Genomic DNA, 21620 nt, shown 5'->3' with positions numbered 1-21620 from the left:
TGTTGTGGGGGGGGTGCTGGTCAGGCATGAAGAGGAGGAGGAGGAGGCGGAGGAGGAGGAGGTGGAGGAGGAGGGCATGGGAAGCGCCGCTGCATGGCACCAGCGGGGGAGCAGGGCTGGGGCTGGGGGCCAGCACAGGGGTGCTCGGGGATTCCCGGGAGGAATGCTGTGCCTCAGGGGAACCTGCCAGCTCAGCGGGGTCAGAGATAGGTAGCCAGTGCTGCCCGGGCCCTGGAGCGCAGATCATGCTGCAGGGAAAGCAAGCAGAGGAGAGCAAAGGATATGCAAAGGTTCAGAGCCCCTGGGGTGGGAGTGGAAGGAGAGCGCTGAGCTGGGGACAGCCCTGAGCCTGGCCCCGGGTGGGGTGATCCCGAATCAACGAGCTTTGGGAGTCCTGTGAATGGGTAGTGAGTACGGTGAACAGAAGGACTTCGAAGGAGAAGGAAACCCCAGTGTTTTGTCCTCCAACACAGCCCCTCCAGCTCTGACTGACCCGGGGGAAACTGAGGCACGGAGCTGGGCTGTGACGGGGCAGGGGCACCGGCCCCGCCTGTCCTGCGTGGTTTGACTGTGGGCAACTCGCAGCACCTGAGGGGGTTTGTTGTGCTCCTCCTCGGGCCGCCGGAGGGGCTGGGCTGCGTCCGGCTGGGTGATTACCCCTGGATAATGGGAGCCTTGTGCAGCCCTGCGAGCCCCCCCGCCCCCGGGCCAGCAGTGCTGCCCCGGCCCCGGCGGCGAGCAGCGTCTGCACAGCCGCCCCATTCAGCGGCAGCTGCGCGGGGGCTCGGCCGCGGCTCCCTGTGCCCTGGGGCCCTGCCTCGGGGACAGCGTGGGGCTCTCTGTGGGGCTGGGGACACCGGTTTGGGGTAGCAACCCCGCAAACCTCAGTGACCTGCCCGGGACAGCGCCTGGGACACGACCCTGCTGCGCCCCGCGGACCCCGCTGTCACCAGGTGCCTCCTCAGAGCCCAGACAATGACAAAGAGTGGTTTCCCCCTCTGTTTTTGTGTTTGCTCTGCGGGTTCAAAGGTGACCCAGCAGCTGCGGCTGGGCTTTAGGGCTGAGCTTTAGGGCCGAGTGCGGGGCTGAGCGGGGGCAGCAGGTCACTCCTGATCGTCGCCGCTGACACCTGCACGCTGGACTCCCGGGGACCGAGTCCCTGCCGCCGGCATTCCCCAAACCCCAAGGAAAAACAGCCCGATCCCAAACACTTTGCGAGCGATTCCACCTCCAGCGCCCGGCTGTCTGCCTCGCTCAGCCCGCGCACGCCCGGGCAGGCAGGAGCTGGCAGGAGCTGCGAGCCCCCTCCGGCACCGCTGGGAACGCCTGGAATACGCAGGGCTGTGCTGGGAAGGGGGGGGACGCCGGGGAGGGGGTGTGGGACCCCCGAGCCGAGCGCTGCCCGCTGGCGTGCGGGGCCGGGGCACGGCGCTGCGGGGATGGGGCACGGCGCTGCGGGGATGGGCGCGGCGGCGCCCGGCCGGCTGCCGCTGGGGGGTGATCAGGGGCCGCGGGCGGTAGGCAGGCACCGCGCCTTCCTCCCTCCTCCTCCTCCTCCTCCTCCTCCTCCTCCTCCGCCTGACGTCAGCCCCGCGGGCCCCGCTTCAGTCGCGGGCGGCCGGCGGTGGTGGCGGCGGGCATGGCTGGGGGGCGGCGGGCGGCGGGGCTCGCCCTGGGCTGGGGCTGCTGCCTCCTGCTCTGCTGCGGTGAGTCGGCTGCGGGCCGGGGCCGGGCGGTGCGGGGCGGTGCGGGGCGCGCACCTGCGGGAGCGCTCCGGGGCGCGGCGCGGGGGGGATGCCCTTCGCCCCTGGGGGACACCGGCTGCGGGGGGTGCGGGGCTGCTCTTTGCTCCCCGGGGCTGCGCTTTGCTCCCCGGAGGGGCGGCAGCCGGAGGGGGTTTTTCTCCCCCCACCCGGGGCCAAGCCCGAGCAGCCCCGGAGCGCTGCGCCCCTCGGGCGGTGCCTGGCGCGGCGCCGGGAATGCTCGGATCGCGGGGCCGGGGCAGAGCCCAGGTGGGATCCGCGCGTGTCCCCGCCCGCACGGCCCCGCGATCCTCGGCAGGGTGGGGCTGGGGGCCCCGTCCCGCTCTGGGGGCCCCTCTGCAGCCCCCCCCAAGGTTGAGGGGTGCCCCACGTGCGTTCAGCGAGCTGGTTGTTATTGGGAGGCATCCACCCCTTTCCTTCTAAGGAGTTTTCCCCTGAGCGCTGTGTTTCTCTTGGCTTTTTTAGCGCTTTCTTTTTTTATCCACTTTCCAGTCCATTTTCACCCTCGGGGGGTGGCTGCGCTTCCTGCCCTGCCCCTCTCCCCGCATCCCTCCCTCCCTCCCCTCGCCGGGGGCCCGGGAGCGGTCCCGGTGCGCCGGCTGCTCCCTTGCCCCGCCGTGCTGCGGAGGTGGCCCCGCCGCTGGGAACCTGCCCGGGCCGAGGTGTTGGAGCCAAAGTCAGGCTCAGAGCAGAGTCTAAAGCAGGCTGCTCCCACCCCCGGCCCGTGCCGGGATCCCCTTCCCACAGCACATGTGCCGAGCCAGGAGCCTCTCAATGGTTGGCGGCGTCGGTGTGTTTGGAAGCCCAGCCACGTGAAAAGGCTTGATGCTTCCCAGAAGCACGAGGGGCCACAGCCAAGACATTCCCAGGCCAGACAGTGCTGCCGGAGCGGGGGGCTGAGCCCACCCTGGGGCTGCCAGAGCCACCCCAGCCCCTTCTGCACCGCGATCCGGCTGTTAGAGGGGACTCGGGGTGTTGTCACCGAGCTTTGGGGTGGGGTTGAGAGCTTGGCCTCTCCCGGTGCACATGACGGGGTCCTGACGGGGCGGTGGGGTTGTTTTGGGGTGCAAGGTGCTGGTCCCTGCGGCAGCAGAGCCCTGGCTCCATCCCCATCCCAGGGCAGGGCTGGGCTGGGGCGGAGGCTGTTGGGCGCTGCTGATGGTGCTGCTCCTCGCGGGGCCGGGGCTCTGCACCCTGTTCTTTCTCTCCACGAAGAAGAAGACGGGGTGCAGGTGATGCTGCTCTTTGTGAGCTGGGGCACCCCGGCCCGGAGATCTGCGCAGGAGGGGCAGCTCTCCCGGGGAACAGGAGGGTAGCATGTGTGCCTGTGGCTGGGAGCAGGCGGGATCTGGCCGCAGCTGGTTTCCCTGAGAGGGGGAACGCAAACCCGCGGAAACCTCAGGCATCCCACGTGCGGCTCCAGACACCCTGCGGTGCCCCTCCTCTCGCTCCGGGCCGGGGGGCTCAGCGCCGGGGGCTCCTCGCCGCCGCCTCCCCGCACACCTCGGCCCTGCAGGAGGCTGGCGAGGGACTTGCGCCGCTCCCCCACCCCCTTTCCCGGGCTCTAAAAGCAGATCTTTGTTCTTGTGGAGCTCTGGCTGCCGGCCGGCTGTCGGCCAGCCAGATGGAAAGGCACGGGGGGCTCTCCTTCCTTCCCTGCTCGCTGGCTGCAGACGTCCTCCCTTCTCCAGATCTCCGGGTCTCCCGCTGGAGCTGTGCCAGGCGCTCGGGGTGGACGGAGCTCACTCAGCTCTGCAGCTGGGCTGCTTGGGGGTTTCCAGGTCCCCTCACCAGACCTGGTGTCTGCAGCTGTGCTGGGCACGGGGGAGGATGGCCAAGCCCTCCAGAGCCTGCTGTGCCAGGGTGCCTGTGCCCAGCGCCTCTCCAGCTTGCCCACGCAAATAGCAGAAAGGTCTCGGAGCTGTAGAAGGAAGCCTTGTGCCCCCAGGGTTGGGGGGGACCTTGTGTCCTCCCAGCTGGCTGCTGGGTGCTCCTTCCAGCTTGTCCCGGAGGAGGTGGGGAGCAGCGAGCCCTTGTTCCAGGCAGGGTGGGGGCTGCAAGCGACCGTGTCAGCCTCCTCAAGGGCAGTGTGGATGGTTGGGAGGGATGTGTGCCTCATGCCAGCCCCAGATGCCAGCCATTCTCCAGCTCTGAGCTCATGGTTTCGGTTGCTCTGCTGCCTGGTTGAGGGCCCTCATGCCGAGCGGGTCAGGGGGAGGGCCGGCAGCTCTCCCTCTCCCAGGGGCTGGCTCTGCCCTGGGCTGGATGGAGAGGCAAAGTCTGGCCTAACTGCCTGCAGCTCAGAGAGTCACAGCTCGGGAGAGGGTGCAGAGTGGCAGCAGGGCCACACCCCAGCCCCAGGCTTGCCCAATTCCTGCCCAGTTCTGCAGGTGCCTTTGTGCACCAGGCAGCCAAATCCTGGCTGTACAGGGTGGGCAGGTGCCTGCAGTTCAAAGTTATCTTTTCCTATGTACACTGGGTCTAATTTCCTGTCCCCAGTGCGCTCTTATCTCTGGGCATCACCTGCTGTTTTTCTAGCACCTTCTTTGCCGTGCCATGCTTTGCTCATCCCTCTTTGCTTAGTGCCAGCTGTACCGTGCCCATGGGATGGGCCGGGGCCAAAAAACTGTCTGTTGGGCTGGTCCTGCGAGTCCGGGGCCTTTGCTGTGGCAGAAGGGGCTCCTGGCTGTGTTTTGGCGCTGTGCCACCACGTACCCACTCCAAACAAAGAGCAGTTTGTGGACACGGGCGCTGCCCTTTGAAGTTGCCTCGGTGGCTGTTACCGAGCCCGCGCTATCACGGGAGATGTTGACACAGCTGCTTCCTCCAGGCCTCTTGTCCCCAGCTCCCGTACCTGGGCTGGCTCTGTTGCTGGGGGACCTTCTGCAGGGCCCTGTGCCAGCCCAGGGCGTGCAGACCCCCCTTGCTTTGTCACCCGCGGGGTTGGTGGCGGTGACACTCCCGGCCTTGTTGTGATGCCGCCCTTGCCTCGGCTCTGCCCGACTGGGGCTGAGCTGCTCCCAATCCCTTGGGAAGCTGCTCCGTTCCCTGTCCTGGATCAATAGCCATTACCTTGCCCATCCGTCCTGGAGCGTGGCCAGGAGCTCCATTACTGCTGCGGGCGGCTGGGCTGGCAGGGAAGGTGGGGTGCAGGGGTGGGCCAGCCCCACTCTCAAGGGTGCAGGTCCCGTGCTATGGATGGGCAGAGCTTGGTCTGCAGCGTGGGCAGAGAGGGGCTTGCCTTGGGAATGCTGCAGGGATGGGTTCTCCAACCACTGGGTTCTGGATTCCTGTTGTGGAGGGAGCTGGGAGTCCTGTCTGTGCCATGGCTGTGGTGTTCTGGGACATGCTGCCCCCCTGATGGACCCTTGGAGGGGGAAAGGGAGCAGCAGGGAGCCACAGCTGGCTGGGACACCCCTCCTGAGCTGCTGCCCTGTGTGCCCATCCTGCTGGGGAGGAACACAGCACCTCATTCATGCCCCAGCTCACAGGACCGCTGTGGGGGCTGCACAGGCTGATGTCAGGGCTCCACTCCTGGGATGTGGGAAGGTGCAGCCTTTGTGCCACCAGCTTCAATCTCCAGCCCCTTGCCCTCCTCTGCTAACCTCCTGACAGCTCCCTGCCTTGGGGACTGTCTTGGGGACAGTAAGACCCTGGGCAGGGTGCAGCTGCTCCCTGCCTCTGTGTTGTGCAAGGGGCATGGGGGTCAGAGATCCTGCTGCCCGTTTCAGAAAGGCTGGGATGCCGTGGGCAGGGCAGGTCTGGGGGGGCTGCAACAGCAGCGGGGTGGGTGGATGTCTCCAGGTGTCCTGGGGACACCGGTGGTGTGAGCACGACATGCCTTGTCCCCTCTTTGGGAACAGGATTGGTACCTGAGCCCACGGGCTCTCTGTGGATGCTGAAGGCAGCGTGGCTGGCACTCCTGCTGGGCTGGGTAATGGCTTGGGGCACATCTGATTAGATCATTAGATTCTGTGATTAAGCCTAATAGAGCTTTTAAGTTTGTAGCTGGGGCTGCTGTGGTGATGTGCTGATGGCTCCAGCTCTGGCAATGGTCTGCCCAGGGCTCGCTTCGCCTCTTGGGAGGGATATTTTCTGCTGAGAGATCCCCAGTCCAGGGGACACTGGCACAGGACATGGCTCTGCCCCACACCCTTTGGGGGATGGAGATGGGGACTGGCACAAGGGCTTCCTGCCCCTACCAGCAGGTTCTGTCCCACAGCTGCAGCCAGCAAGCTGGAGGTCTCCACACCAGCCGTGGTCGAAGTGGAGATCGGGGGCACGGCCAGGATCGAGTGCAACTTCTACATCCCTGGGAATGGTTCCTACAGCTACATCGACTGGTTCTACGTGAGTGCTGGCCTGGCAGAGCAGAGCTGGGCAGTGGGCTGGGGGCACAGCCAGCCCAGGGCTTTCCCCCGGGCTCCCCAGCCCAGCCTCCCCTCCTCGCCTTGCAGGTGGACCGCAGCAACAGCCGGGTGAGGCTGTGCCACGTCACCGACAGCGAGGTCCTGAAGGACGACACGGAGTACAAGGACAGGCTGTCGGTGGGGGAGGACAAGGCCCTGTCCATCAGCAAGGTGACAGTGCAGGATGACAGGACCTTCGTGTGCCAGGTCGGAGCGGGGAGCTCCGGCGTGGGCGAGAGCCACACTGAGCTCAGCGTCTACAGTGAGTGACGGGGCAGGAGGGCAGCACAGCTGCTCTGCGGGGCTGGGGGATCCCACCCCATCCCTCCTAACGCCTGCGGGGTGTCTTCTCTTTCCAGAGGTCCCCGAGACCCCCGTGATTGAGCCCAACACAGGAGGCATCTCTGTGCTGAACAGTGACAACTCAGAGGTGAGGAGCGGCCCCGCACGGGGCAGGGGGAGGCTCCCTGCTCCCCTCTCCCCGGGGGAGCACCCCTGTGCTCAAGGCTGGCTGTGCCCCCACAGATCGCCAAGTGCAAGAGCAAGAACAGCTTCCCGCCCGCCAACATCACGTGGCACAAGAACGGGGAGCAGCTTCACCTGCAGGAGAACCGTGAGTTGGGTGGGGATGGGGAACCGCCTCGGCAGAGGGGCCAGGGTGCTTGTGCTGCCCCGGGGCCTCGTCGGCTGGGGGCTGGCAGCCCCAAGGAGGGGGTGGCCCCTGTTTGCCGTGGCTGGGGACAGCGGCTGTGTCCCCTGTGACCCCTGCAGAGGTGATGTACGGGCGGACCCGCGAGTCCAGCGGGCTGTACACGGTGACCAGCACCCTGTTCGACACCGTCACCCGTGAGGACCGCGACTCCCGCTACCACTGCACCGTGCACTACTGGCTGCGGGGGCAGAGGCACTCCCTGGAGTCCCAGAAGGTCCAGATCACCGTCTTCTGTGAGTGAGGGGCCAGAGGGGGTGGTCCTGCTGCCTGGTCAGCGGGGTTTGGCACTGACCCTGCCCCTGCCCTGTCCTCAGACCCCGCGGAGCACCTGAAGCTGCAGGTCGTGCCGTCCTCGGAGCTGGTGAAGGAAGGGGACAATGTGAAGCTGGTGTGTGAGGCTGATGGGAACCCACCTCCCGTGTTCAGCTTCTTCAAGAGACAGGTGAGGCCAGAGGGGGCACCTGGGCACCTCTGCCTCGGCAAACACCTCGTGTCCTGGTTGCTCCTGTGGGGAGTGGGATGCTGAGGGCTCTGCTTTCTCCCCACTGCCTACAGCAGGACAACAAATGGCAGGAACTGCCATCGTTGGCAGAGCCTGACAGCGGGGTCCTGACCCTGCACGGCGTGGACAAGAGCAGCAGTGGCCTCTACAAATGCGAGAGCCTGGACCTGGATGACATGACAGAGCTAAAGCAGGAGGTGGAGCTTGTTGTGAACTGTAAGACAGCGGGGTGGGACCCTGTGGAGCTCGTAGTGGGTGCCTCGTGCCTCCTGTTCACCCTGCCCTGCTCTCCATCCCTCTCCTAGACATCGAGGGGGTCCGTGTGGAGATGGAGCCGTCCAACCCCCTTCGGGAAGGGGGCAGTGTGACCCTGAGCTGCGATGCCCACAGCCCTGTGGCCCTGGACTACCAGTGGAGGGATGAGAAGGTGAGCAGGGTTCTGTTGTGCTCAGGCTCAGCCTGGGCTTTGCAGCAAACTGGGCAGAGCCAGGAGCTTGCTGCAGAGTCAGGAGCTTGCTGCATCTCTCCCAGGGGAAGGATTCCCACTTCCAAGGACCTGCATTGTCCCTCTCTACCTTGTTGCCTCCTGGCCAGCAGTGCAGGGAGGTCCTGTGCTTGCAGGCTGAGCGTGGCAGGGAGGCCTGAGCCCCTGTGTGAGCTGAGCACAGAAGTGCCTGGTGCCCGGGGCTGATGGCTGGGGGCCTCCCTTCCCAACAGGGCAGGAAGGTGGCGGAAGGGAACCAGCTCTTCCTGAGCAACCTCACCTTTGAGACCCCCAACAACTTGAGCTGCAAGGTGATGGCCCCGAGCGTGCCAGGGCTGGAGCAGAGCAAGCAGGTGTCCCTGGCTGTCGAGGGTAAGAGCTGGAGTGGGGGTGTTGCCTAAAATCAGAAATAATTCTCTGGACAGTTTTGAGTGCAGAAAGGTGGAAAACAGCTCTTTAACTGTGGTGAGACTTTGGGGCACAAAATGTGTTGCACACCCCGACAGCACAGGCCTTTACAATTTGTATAACACCATTTAATTATAACATTTGGACGTTACCTTGTTGGTTACACCCAGCCCCAAAACTGCCTGTGCCCTCATCCCACCCTCACCACACCTCCCGAATTCGAGTCAGTGGTCACAAAACAACCACCCCTTCATCCCCATCCTCCTCCTCCTCCTCATCTCTGTCCTTCTTGGAGCGGCTTCAAGGCTTCTTCAAGTTTTGACTTGGTTATATCAAGTGGAGTGACCCTGCTGTGTCTTACTCTGAGTACCTTCTCTAACAGATAAGATGTTTTTCACCCCACGAAAATCTTTGCCTGTTGGAATTCTCCCCCAGAAACGTTAAGCAGCATTTTAGGAGTCTAATACAAAGGTGCTTAGTGGGCTAAAAGTGCTGTGCTTAGAGAGCTGTGCTAAAATTCTATATAATACAGAGTTTGAGGCGTCAGGTGGAGGTGTAGGCTGACTGAGGCAGCCCCTGTTTCCCCAGGGAAGCCACGGATCGTGGCCATCAGCTCCCCGCTGTACGTGCGGCAGGACGAGGTGGTGAACCTGACCTGCAAGGCCATCGCCTTCCCCCGGCCCTCCGTCCACTGGAGCGTCAACGGCACGGTGAGACCTGGGGAGGGGGGCCAGGCTCTTTAAAGAAAATTCCTGAGACTCAGTCAGTGAGTTTTAGCAGGCAGAATTCCTGTTGTTATCACGACGTCGGATGCACGAGAATCTGATTTCTTCCAAAGCGTGCGTGCAGAGTTGCCAAAGCCTCTTGATTTTATTTAGTCACCTAATTAATAATTCAAAGCATCGTCTCATACTGTCACACCCACCTCCAAAACTGTCCCTCCCTTAGTACCACCCTCGACAGTCGAGTTGGAGGTCCCAAAGACCCCTTGTCTTCGTCTTCCTCACTTATTCCGTGGTCTTTGGCACAGCATCACACCTTCTGGAATGGTTTCAAGGCTTCTGAATAGCTTTGCCTGGTTGTATCAGGGGTTATGTTCTCTGTCATGTCTCTCTCTCGGTATGTTTTTGCAAATAAGGGACTCTCCACCTTGCTGAAATCTCTTTGTCCGTTGAAATTCTTGGCAGGAATGTTAAACAGCGTTTTTAGAGATCTCGTGCAAAGGCACTCAGCAAGCTGAAGGTGCTCACGAGCTGTACTAAAACATGATATAACACAGCTTTCAAGGCATCAGGTCCCTGTGAGGGGCTCAGGTGCTGAACCCTCCCCTGCCTCCCCTCTCCAGGTTCACGAGTACGTCGACAACCAGCACATCGCCAGCAACCTGACGGTGCGTGTGAGCCCCGACCTGCTGAAGGCTGGGGCCATGTGCCGCGTCTCCAACAACCTGGGGGACAGCGAGAAGCACATCCAGCTGCTGGGTGAGTGTCTGGCACTGCTCTGTGCCCCCGGGAACCCCCCAGCAGTGTCAGTGCCCCTCGCCCGGGCGCCGGCTGTGCCGCGCTGCCGCGGCGGGGCTGAGCTGAGCTCGCTCTCTCTCCCTCCCCTCCTGCTCTTCCAGTGGAGTCCGTCAGGAAAGGTCAGTCTGCTGATGGTGTCCATCAGCCCAGGCTCTGGCAGGAGTCACGTTATCTAGCCTGGGGAGGGAGCTTGGCTGCTGGCTCTGCGCTGCATCTCCCGCTGCTCCTCTCCCTGCCGAGCCGGGAGGGAAGCACAGGCTCTGTTCCCAGCAGTGGGAAAGCTGCCTGCTCGCCCTCACCCACCTCACCCTGCAGCCCAGCCCTTGCTGGGCAAGGAAGCAAAGGGACGGCCTGGTGCCTTGCAGGAATCCCTGCTATCCACCCTCCTGTGGCACATGGGGCATGGCATCCCAGAGCAGACTGTGTTCATACAGAGCGTCTCTGTACTGAGCTCTGCATCCTGCAGGGAGCTGGGCAAGCACTGGGAACTGAGGGAGGGATCCTTTCCTTGCCCACAAAGAGAGGATTGCAGTGGGACAGGCGTTGATTTCTCTCACTCTCCTATTGTGTTCAGCTCAAAAGACAACAGCAGAGAGCCAGGGGGTGATCATCGTGGCCATCATCGTGGCCATCCTGGTGGTGGCCGTGCTGGGCGCCGTCATCTACTTCCTGCACAAGAAAGGCAAGATCCCGTGTGGCCGCGCTGGGAAGCAGGACATGTAAGCACTGCCACCCGCCCCCCCGGGGAGCCCAAGGGGCCAGAGGTGCTTCCTGCCATCGCTCATTGTGCTTCCCCATCTCACTGCACCAGCTGCTCCCTGCACGGGGGGGGGACAGCCCTGGGGTCGGGGGTGTTGCACCGGGGGCTTGGCAGCTTTTCCAGCTTCCCACAGGGCACCGCTCACCCCCAGTCCATGCAGGGAGGCCGTGAGAGGACAGCACAGTGGTAGAGCAGCCGAGGGTCCCCTCCCCGGGGAGGGGCTGGGCGGCCCCAAATCTTCCTGAGAGCCGGAGGCCCCACTCCAGAGCATCCCCTGAGGCGGAGCCCCGGGGCTTGGCCACGTTGCCCCCTCTTCGGGTACCGCAAACCATGTCTCAAAAATTGTCACCTCCCTCCCCTAGCACAAGGCCAGAGGCACGTAAAGACAAGATTGTAGTTGAAGTTAAGTCAGATAAACTTCCCGAAGAGGCGGGGCTCCTGCAGGGCGCCAACGGCGAGAAGAGACCCGGCACTGACCAGGTAGGACGGGGTGTCGGGCACTGCCCTCTTCCCAGGGCCAGGGCTGCTCCTGGGGCTGGGAGCGGAGCTGAGGAGGGATGAGGGTGACCCAGGTAATGCTTTGCTCCCCTCCCAGCACTGCCCACCCTGCATGGGCCTCCATCATCCATCACCAGCGCTCAGAGGGGCCGTGGGAGGGAGGGGAGGTGAGAAAACCGGGATCGCAGCTCCGAGGACACGTGGGCAGCTCTGCCCTGTGCCAGCTCCTGGCACCTCCCGGGAGCACGCTGCTCTGCTTGGCTCTGCCTCCTTCCCTGCTCCCTGGAGCAGCAGCCAGGCTCTCCAGGGGGCCTTGGGGAGAAGGAACCACACAAACCTCTCTGGCCAGGAGTCAGGGCAGAGGCTGCAGGAGTGGGTCCTGCTCAGCACCTCTGAGATGGTCTCTGGGCTCACGTGGTTTCCTCTCACCTGGGGTCGATTGAGCAGCTGTTCCCAGTGCCAGTGCTGGGCCAGCACTGTGCCAAGGCAGGGCTTGCCACGCTCTGGAGCCACGGGATGCAGCACCTGAGCCCTCTTTGCCTTGGGCCAAGAGTTAATCCCTGGTTGTGCCTGCACAGCTCATCCCTCCCCTGCCCTTGGGGTGGTGCCTGGCCACGCTGGGGTGGCCCAGGCTGGCAGCTCCCCCCCATCACCTTGGGGGTGTCACTAACACACCTGCAGCAGAGCATTTGAGCTTGTGTTCATCCCTAACTGTTTATTTTTATCCCCCCTCTCTCCCTCTTTTTTTTGTCTGACCGAAGAGCGAAAAATACATCGATCTGAGGAACTAGAGAGGAGACCTACTAAGTGCTTTCTTCCTTCAAACCTTTCCTGCTCTTGGATTGCCTTCTCCCACCCCTGCTCCAGCACCTGGGGGGGCACAGCCAGAGGCCACTGGTGTGTCCCAGTGCTGAGCCCCAGCATGCAGGGGACACCTCCCTGACTCACCTGTCCGATACCTCAACCGTGGGCTTGCAGGTGTTGCCTTAGCAAAGCTGGACTTGCTTTACTACTCCAGAGAAGCCACAGCAATATTAGGAAGAAATATCCCATTAAGCTACTTGGTGGAAGGATTTGAGGCTTTTTTTCCCCCCCCCAGGTAATCTGTTCTGTACATGTGTGGGAAGGGTTTGATGCGTTGGTTTTTTTTTTCCTTCCACCCCGAACTTGCTCGGAGAGGCTGTTGGAAGGTAATTTTTGGGATGAGCTGTAGTGGTGTGGAGGTTGGAGGAGGAGAAGTGGACGTGGGGTGTGTCAGGGCGGTGTTTGGGGAGGTTTTAGTGCTTTGATTTGCCTTTGAACTGTCTTGGTTAAGCTGTGCAGGGAGGGAGCTCCCCGACAGGGAGCTGTGATCCCACGGGAGGAGAGGAGCTGGCAGAGCAAGGATGGGGTGCCCATCTCCAGCCACGTGCCAGACCAAGGTTGTCTGGTTTGTACGTGAGGGGCAGGGCTTCCCTCACCCCTCAGAATTGGGTTTTTCAAGGGGGGCTGCCCAGCAATGGCAGAAACCCCTCAAACTTAGAACTAGTACCAGACCAGGGCCAGTCAGTGATGTCTCAGGGTTTTTTATTTTTCTTGCCAGCCCCAGGTAAAACTGGTTTATTCCTGTGCTTTGGCGGCACAGGCTGGTGGGGAGGGGAGAGGGGGCCAGAATGTGCCTTTAGCTCCTGCCATGGGGTCAGAAGGTGCCTTTAGCTCCTGCCATGGGGCCAGAAGGTGCCTTTAGCTCCTGCCACGGGCTGTGCCAGCCTCCCACCCGCGGCTGGGGCTCTCTCCTGCCTCCTCCCAGAGGGCTCAGCCCCTCCTGCCTCTAAATCCCTGCCTTCTGAGCTCTGCTGCCCACAAGCCTTGGCCCCTGCAGTGCCAGGGGCACCGTCCCTGTGCCACCGCCCTGCCCGCGGGGACCCCTCCCCGCCTGCTACACGTGGTGTCCCAGCAAAAGCTTTGGTTTATATATATATATATATATTTTTGTTGGACTTGTGTGTACATTTTCCATAAGTTTTGTCTCATACTTGCAAGGTTGTTTTTTTTCTTTTTGGTTTTTGTTTGTTTTTTTTTTTTATATATATATATGTGAAAATAAAGTACAAATTCAAGGCTGAGTTTGGAGTTTGTTCCCCCCCCCCCCGGGGGGGTGGGAAGGGCAGAGGGTCTCCCCCATCATTCCTTCATCCCATCGAGGATCTAACACGACATATTTATACCCCTGTAGCTGCTGATAAATGTAATACACCAGGAACTATCAGTACTAATAAATCTACTAATTATTCTAATAGATAATCATAGCTTTAGATGGTAATATGTGATTATGCTACAAGTGGTGGTAGATACTAAAAGAGAATATTGTCAATAAAATGCAATAGATCCCAACTGTAGAACCTATTGATAGTTGTTTTAATAGCTAATATATAAAAAATAATATATATAATATAGCTAATATAATTATATATAATAATATAGATAATATACTAATAGTTGTATTAATAGCTAATATAGATCCTAATAACTGATCACAGATAAATCAATAACTAGATTGATTTGTTCTGATGGAATTGATTTATTCTGATAGAATCTAGACATTACAGTAGATAATTGTATTAATTAGCCACCACAGATGCTAATAAATATTAATGGTTTTTCCCTTAAAGAATTTAATAGATACTGTTATTCATATCTTAACTACTTTAGTTCCCAGTATCTTATTGATAATATATCTTATTGATAATATACCTTATTGTAATATGTCTTATTGATACATTCTGATGGATTTTAATGGATAATTTTTAATTGATGGCAATAACTGCTATGAACACTAAATACAAATTGGTAGTTAATTTATTGGATGCTGACAGTAATAGCTTTTTAATAGAGAATTTCAACAGTATCATGTGATTAGGAGAATCTTTTAATAGAAAAAAATATAGTACAGGATTGTATTTGTAACTACTAAGTGTATTTATAAGTTAGTTCTAATAATTTTAATAGATAATTGCATTAATAACTACCACTGATAATTCCAAGTGGATTCTGTTACACATTCTGCTAAACTATTGTATTTTTCCCTAAATGAACTACTTAAAGAACAACAATATTTTTAGACACTGGTAGATTATATAAGAAAAGATCTTTGTGTCAGCTGTTTTAGATACTAATAAATCTACAAATACATTCTCATAGGTAATTTTAGGACCAGCCATAACTACTATTAGAGAACTATTAGATTTTAATAGATACAATATTGGCTGAAATAGCTGTGGGTTATCACTATATTGAATAATTGAATTAATAATAGTAAATGTTATGGTCTGTAGTAGCTGTTAATATTTTAGACTAATGTAGTCAATAAATAGGATTATCTGTTAATCACAGCTGTTAAAAATGAGAATAATGGTAAAATCAACTATCTTAGGGGACTCAACAAATACCTCTATGAGTAGCTCCTGTAGATACTAATAATTATTCATCAATAATTGCAGTATTAAATTGAGCAAGTTCTATCAGAGAATTATATTTTCAGGCTGTGGTAGACAACAACAAGACCCTAATGAATAAATTCTGTTGCTGCAGTGGTACCTGGTTCTACCACAGAACTGTGGTAACAGCTCTGGGATGTGCTAATAAACACTAATAAAGCTAAAAAACTAATATTGCTCATTAAATATTAATAAAATTAGACCTCAGACCTTGGACTCCACTTCACTGGGCTGACGCTCCTTGATCCACTGTCCCCACGTGCCCCCTCTCATTTGGCCCCAGTTGATATTAATTAACCCCATGGAGCCCTCTGTGAACCCCTGTGTCCTCATTGGACCTCGTGAACAGTGATCAGAGACTAAAATGAACTCAAGAAACCCCCCAGTGACCTCATTTAACCCCAAAATTCAAATTTGCAGACTCATATGACCTCAAGTAACCCCTCTGTGACCTCATTTGACCCCAAAATTTAATTTTCAGACTCAAGTGACCTCAAGTAACCCCACAGTGACCTCATTTGACCCCTTGACCTACAATCAGAGACTAAAATGACCTCAGGTAACCCCTCTGTAACCTCATTTGACCCCAAAATTGAATTTTTCAGACCCGAATGACCTCAAGTAACCCCTGTGACCTCATTTGACCCCAAAAAATCAAATTTTCAGACCCAAATGACCTCAAGTAACCCCAGTGACCTCATTTGACCCCTGGACCAATTATCAGAGCCTCAAATGACCTCAAGTAACCCCTCTGTGACCTCATTTGACCCTAAAAATCAAATTTGCAGACTCAAATGACCTCGAGTAACCCTCCAATGACCTCATTTGACCCCTTGGATGAATTTTTGGGGACCAAAATGACCTCAGGTAACCCCCATGTCATTGACCCCAGTCACCCTCATTAGACCCCACAGTGACACCTTTGAGGGGTTTCCCTCGACTTCAATTGACCCCCCTAAATTATCTAATTAGATAATTTTGGAGTCATTAGACATCCTTGGTATGTAATATATCCATATATTAATATATATGAATATATAGTCCTGTATGTTCAGCTCCTCTAGGTTCACATATATTAATATATTCAATTGTATATAATTCTATTCTGATATTTATTATTAATGTAGAATATATCCTACACTAAGATCTATATAATTCTAGAAATGCTATGCAATGTAAAAAAAAACCCAAACCTGTTAATGCCCTTTTTGGTCTTGATGGATTATAGATTTTGTTCATTGATTCTCTTAGAATATGTTTTATTAGGTTGAAATTTGTGTAAATCTTTCCTCCCTCTGTTTGTCAGTATCCACTTGAATTTAACAGATAATTGTGGCAATGGTTATAAAATAGCTATTTTATTTCTATATATAAAAAAAGAGTGGTTTATATCTATATATAAAAAAGAGTATTTTATATCTATATATAAAATATATATAGTATCTATTTTATATATCTATATCTAAAAGAGTATCTATTTTATATGTATATATAAATATTTTATATATAGATTTTTATATGTATTTATTTATATTTTTATATAGAGATAGGTATTTTATATATAGATATATAAATATAGATACATATAAATATATAAATATAGATATAAATATAGATATATATAGATATAAAATATAAAACAGATCCAGGAGATTGGACATCTCAGGCTGGAGCAGGAGATTCTTCTTCCCAGGACTCACAGAACCAACACAACACACACCATGTGCTACAACAAAGGAAATTTTATTTAAAAATAAAACTTTGTTTTGTTTTCTTTTTTTTTTTTTCTTTACTGACACAGGTGAATGAAATCCCAAACAAAGAAGCTCTTAGTGGGCAGCATACAAGAATGGAAACAATTAATAAATAACATTAGTATAACCTCTAAACATTAACAATGCCTCTGCAAACAAAATGAGGACTTTAAACCAAGTGAACCTTAAAGCTCAGCTACTCTCTGTAAGAATATTTACCTTCTGTTTTTCCTTATTCTTTACAGATCTGAAAGGATTAAATACTGCTATTATAATTTTATATTAATGACACTATTATACTTTTATTTTTTTAAAATATTTTGTGAAAATCTCAACATTTTTTTTTTTTAACACTGATATTTTACAAATCGGCATTTTTGTCATTTGAGAGAAAGAACAACAGTGACAGCAGTTCCTCCTCCTCCACTGGGAATTTTTTCACAAAAAAAAACAAACAAAAAAAAGATTTCTGTGAGGAACTGTAAAAATAAAATAAGTGTCCTTATTTTCCACTAATTTTTTTTTTTTAAAATGGCACCTCGGAGGAAGCGCCCTGGGAGTTGCATTTTTTTTTTTTTTGCTGAAAAATAAAATAAAAATAAAATAAAAATAAAATTAAAATAAAAATAATAATTGAAGGAAAAAAAAAAGAAAAAAAAACAGAACAAAAAACAAACCCAAACCCCCTTTACAGTAATGACCCTGCCTTGGGATTAGCTACAGTAACATCCTCAGTCTAGTGCAGGGAGCAGCATGCTGGGCTCGGGCTCCCCGGGGGGGAAGGACATGCACACGGGGTGTTTAGAGGGAAATATTTGGGATTTCTGCCCTGAATCCTCCTGTCCTGGCACAGCCCTGGCCCGGGCACGTCCCCAACCCACAGCTGAAATGCTACAAAACATAGAGAAAGAGCTGAAGTGGCAGCTGCCCATCTCTCCTGCTCCTTTTTTCACCCCTTTCAAAGCAGTTTCACACAGCTGGTCCAGCTCTTCGTTTTCCCACAGGGATGGGTTTTCCTGGGTTTTCCCACAGGGATGGGTTTTCCTGGGTTTCCCCACAGGGATGGGTTTTCCTGGATCCAGCCCGGCGATGCAGCATTCCCTCGAGAAAGGCACTAGACATTTTGGGTTGGTTTTCTTTTTAAAGGAGCGTCAGAAAAGTTAATTTCTTAAGGGTAAAGAGCGAGGAGGTGAAGGGAAAGAAGAGCAATCAATCTTGGGCTGAAAAAAAACCCCCCAGGAATAATCCACTGTGCAGGGCCTGGGCTGAGCTGGCAGAGCACAGCCACAAGGCATGGATGCAATCCGTGGAATTAGCAAATCCTTACATGTCTAAGGAAGAAAAGCCAAGACTTAAAAGTTTCCTAAATCAGCTTGAGACACAAAACAGTGCACAGAAAGGACACATGCAGAAAAATCAGTGATACATGCCACAAAGATTGCCCTCTCTAATCTCTAACACCCAGAACAACACCCAGAGGAAGGTCTCTCTTGGCACATAAACCCCAAAGACAGGCCTGGAGCAGCTCTGCCAGGCAGGAGTTAATGGGACATTAACAACCAGCCTGCCATGAAGGGACAGGGCATCACTAGTCTGAGCACACACACTGTGCGAGACAAGAGTTAAGGCTTTGGAGCTGGCTGGACTGGGCTCTGGCACAGCCTGGGCAGTGGCAAGAGTCACATGTCCCCCTTGGACACACACTGGCACTGAGTTCACACAGCAGGGCAGACACAAAGTGGCTCCAAACCCACAGGGAGCTGGGAGGCAGCACTGGGGGGAGTGTGAGAAGGAGGGAAAGCAAACACAGCACTCCCTCACAGAAGGGTTTCCCTGGATCTCCAGGACGGACAAGGAACTGCCAGGACTGCTCAGGCTCCCCAGAGTGAGGCAACAGCCAGAGCTGCCTGTTCCTGCCCCAGCAGCACCAGCACTGGAACTGCTCCTCCAGCAGCTCCCACAGCCACACTGGCAGAGGAAGTGGGCACAGGAGGGAGTTCCTCGAGTGCAAGAGGCACTGACACCACAACTCAGCAGCTTCCCCAGGGCCCCAACTCGGGGCTGTGCCTGACCCCTTTGTGCCCTGCACAGCCCTGTGTCCGTGACATCAACCTCCCCAGGCTGCTGCACTGGCAACTCCCAGCCCTGGCCCCGAAATAGCAAGTGGTGGTGGCCTCCAAGAGCTGCAGGAGATCCCCTTACGGTTTCTGAGAATGTTCTCTTCACTACAAGAAAGGAGGGGAGTAAAGAGAGACAGTCCAAACTGCCTGGAACCCACTGCATCGATTCACAGAGCTGCAGGTCCACAGAGAAACCTCTGCTTTAATAAAAAAAAAAAACATTTTATGCTCAATTCCCTCTGCAAACACTTGTTAACTCCTCTCTGCCAACTGCAGCCGTTTGGCTGAGATCTGGGCCCAGCCTCTGGATTCCTCAAAAGGCCAAACTGCATCCAAGTGCCAGAATCACTCCAGCAAATATTCCAAGTTGCAGCCCTTTGCCTACTGACCACTGCTGACCTCGGAGAGATGCAAATAATGCTGGACACGCTCCAAAGGCCAAGGGCCTCTCGGTGTGCACAGTCTGTCAGCTGGGATCTGTGTGTGCCTCCTCGACTTAAAATCCTCTCCAGATTTAAGGAACCATCCACTCCTCCTGCATGAACAGAGTTAAGTAGCTGAGTCTGCAGGTCAGGTTTTTCCAATGTAACAGCTGAGCTCTGACCTTTAAAGCCACGTGATCGTTTTACAAACACAGAATTTGCCCAGGTCTGTTTGAACATGAGATCTGGCAATACCTTGAGAGCAATGGGAATGGAAAGAAGAGCCCCCCCATGTCGTTTTTTTGGACAGCCATGCAGGAGGAACTGCTGCAATTTCTTTTACTGCAAAGCAGGTGAGACACCCAACAAACACATCAGCTGCATCTACCAATTCCACAACACACCCTGGCATGAAGATGGCTCCTGCAAAAGCTCTCTGAAGGAGGTGATGGAATGTGAGTGAAGGCCACTAAGTCTGCAACAGCCACCATGCAATTAAGATAAATAAAACATCATATTCACCAGGTGCAACATTCCTAGGAAAGAGTGTCTGGTGACGGCTGCTCGAGCCCAGCGGGGCCACAGTCAAGTCTGAGCACTGAAGCACAAAATGCTCAAGGCTAAAAAAAAGGAGGAGAAGCAGCAGCCAGTTCTTTGCTCTCCCTCAAAGCCTTCCCAGCCCTCCAAAACACGCCAAACTCCCGGCACTTCCAGCTGCCTGGAATGTGGTGCTGCCAGTGCTGCAAGAGGGCACACACAGGAGGGAAATCCAACTCCCAGCACTGCCAGGATCAAAACCCCTGACAGGAGCTGGTCCTGCTATCTCCACACAGCAAGGGAGGGCTGGAATCACAAGCAATAACTGCTATTATTACAGGCAAGAGGGACACGTCGTGGCAAAGAGGAAGCAATCAAACGATTCTTCCAAGGTCTCCTATTTATTCCCAGTAGAAAGTGACCTCCCAGCTGCTCTAAAAAGCCTGAGCCAGACACACAGCAGCGAACAGATCCAAACCTAGTACCATGAACCACAGGACACACCACACCGACCTCGAGACTCTTGTTTCTCTGAGCATTCACTTAAAATTCACAGCACAAAACACTCCCCCAACAGCCTCCAGGGCATGGGCTCGGGGGTCCCTTGTCACGACACTTTTCTCCACCAACACCCTGGAAATAAATCTGTTCTCCCAGACAAGAGGTAGGGGTAAAGGACTCCAAGACATTACACTGTATAAAACACCGCTCTGCTCCGTTTCATTCCTCTGCTTTGAAATCTGGAACCACAAAAAACCTGACAACTGATTCTCTTTGAGAGGCAGGACTGACCTCAGCACGAAGTCTCTAAAGGAACCCCCTTCCCCTTTGGTGCACAGCTGGGCCACAGCTGCCCAGGCAGTCGGTCCACAGAAGTTGTAGGTGTGGAGGTGTCCTGTGCTATGTGGCCACGTGAGCAGGGGAGGAAATGGAGACAAACTCCCGGAGAATATTCTTGGCCATCTCAATATTGTTATGTGCAATGACCAGGGCTTTCTGAATGTCCTGATATGAGTAGCCTTGGCTCATGAGGTTCTCGATCTCGCTGGAGAGCTGCAGGGATGAGCTGGCCCCACTGCTGGCTCCTCCTGCTTGGCAGCTCCCGGCTTTCCGCTCGGAATTTATCCGCCGGGGCAGCGGCTTTGGCGGCCTCTCCGGAACTTGGGAGCCATCTGAAAAACCTGGAAGGAGAAACGAAGGCAGCACTTGAAACAAGGGCATGTAATTTTGGCTTGGAACAAAGAGGGAATGACATTAGGCTGATAAATGGCACTTCAAAAAAACCTGTCGCTGAGCTCTGGCGCTTTCTCCAACCAGCTCATCCTTCCTTCCAACCAGCTCATGGAATCCCAGAATATGCTGAGCTGGAAGGGACCCACAAGGATCATCCAGTCCAATCCTTAGCCCTTCACAGGACCATCCCCAGGAGTCACACCATGGGTCTGATGCCTAACCAGCTCATCCTTCCTTCCAGTCAGCTCAGCTTCCCCTCTTGTGTGCAAAAACTGCTACATGGAGATGTTTTTAATCAGCAAGTCACACCAGGCTCATTTATTAAGACCACATAAATAGAAAAAAATGTCATGGGTTCAATGTGTGTGAGCAGAGCTCAGATATCAGCCTTAGAATAAGCAGCAGAGATTTGCTGGGAATAAAAGTGACAGAATATGCAACTCTTTATCAAACATCCCATTTCCTTCTGGAATGAGACAGAATCCCCCAGCTGAGCTGATCTCTCCTCTCAGACCTGCTGTGCATGCTGCAGAGTGCCCAGGGAGAGTGTGCACAAAGCCAGCTCTATCAGTCACAGCTCAGCCACCACAAATGCTCCAGCAACTGAATTATTCTCTCTGAAGGGTCAGCAGCTGAATGTTCTCCTGTTCCCCTGCTGGAGCTCACCCTGCCCAAGGGCTGCAGCCAGGGCAGATCAATAAGCTCAGCCTGTTCTTTCCCTTAGTCATTCAGATGAGGCAGTGCCCAGCAGCCACATCATGCCCTTCTGGGAAGAGAAAAGAATAGCCAATAAACCAAACCACTCACCAAACTCTCCAAGGCAAAAACTACGTTGTTTAATGTGTTAATGTGGTAATTTTGGCATTCTGACCTCCTGTATCACTGCAGAAAGCATTTTCTGCCAATCACAGGAAGCTTTTTTGCGTGTGGATATCTGACATCACCTTAGAGAAAGTCTTATTTGACTTCTGGAAAAACTCCTCAGGGCATTCTCTGGAGTTTTCCAGCAGTACAACAGACAA

General features: G+C 54.5%; 2 protein-coding genes across 4 annotated transcripts in view; one reads left to right on the top strand and one right to left on the bottom strand.

The window, feature by feature from the left end:
* Positions 1–1639: 1639 nt before the first annotated feature.
* MCAM (melanoma cell adhesion molecule) lies at positions 1640–12278 on the top strand. 3 transcript variants are annotated; one of them, XM_027699431.1, is made up of 15 exons: positions 1640–1706; positions 5986–6113; positions 6221–6434; positions 6532–6602; positions 6698–6785; positions 6944–7117; positions 7199–7326; positions 7440–7602; positions 7692–7813; positions 8104–8242; positions 8867–8988; positions 9624–9759; positions 10373–10517; positions 10921–11038; positions 11818–12278. In XM_027699431.1, exons 1-15 carry the CDS (start codon positions 1640–1642, stop codon positions 11845–11847), a joined length of 1845 nt encoding a protein of 614 aa, XP_027555232.1. In that variant the 3' UTR covers positions 11848–12278. The 3 variants fall into 3 exon arrangements, with proteins under 3 accessions (XP_027555232.1, XP_027555233.1, XP_027555231.1); XM_027699432.1 differs by lacking the exon at positions 10921–11038; XM_027699430.1 differs by lacking the exons at positions 10373–10517; positions 10921–11038; positions 11818–12278 and adding an exon at positions 9900–10345.
* Positions 12279–18690: 6412 nt separating this feature from the next.
* Positions 18691–21620, bottom strand: part of CBL (Cbl proto-oncogene) — a 31513-nt gene continuing 28583 nt past the window's right edge. Inside the window, exon 16 of the mRNA XM_027699360.1 lies at positions 18691–20546. Coding sequence (XP_027555161.1) covers positions 20266–20546 — 281 coding nt within the window. The 3' untranslated portion in view covers positions 18691–20265. The remainder of the gene's footprint in view (positions 20547–21620) is intronic.

The sequence above is a fragment of the Neopelma chrysocephalum genome, unplaced genomic scaffold (genome assembly GCF_003984885.1).
Source record: "Neopelma chrysocephalum unplaced genomic scaffold, ASM398488v2 Primary Assembly neopelma1_138, whole genome shotgun sequence".
Taxonomy (NCBI): domain Eukaryota; kingdom Metazoa; phylum Chordata; class Aves; order Passeriformes; family Pipridae; genus Neopelma; species Neopelma chrysocephalum.
The sequence above is the reverse complement of the archived record's forward strand: the minus strand, read 5'-3'. Positions and strand labels throughout refer to the sequence as shown.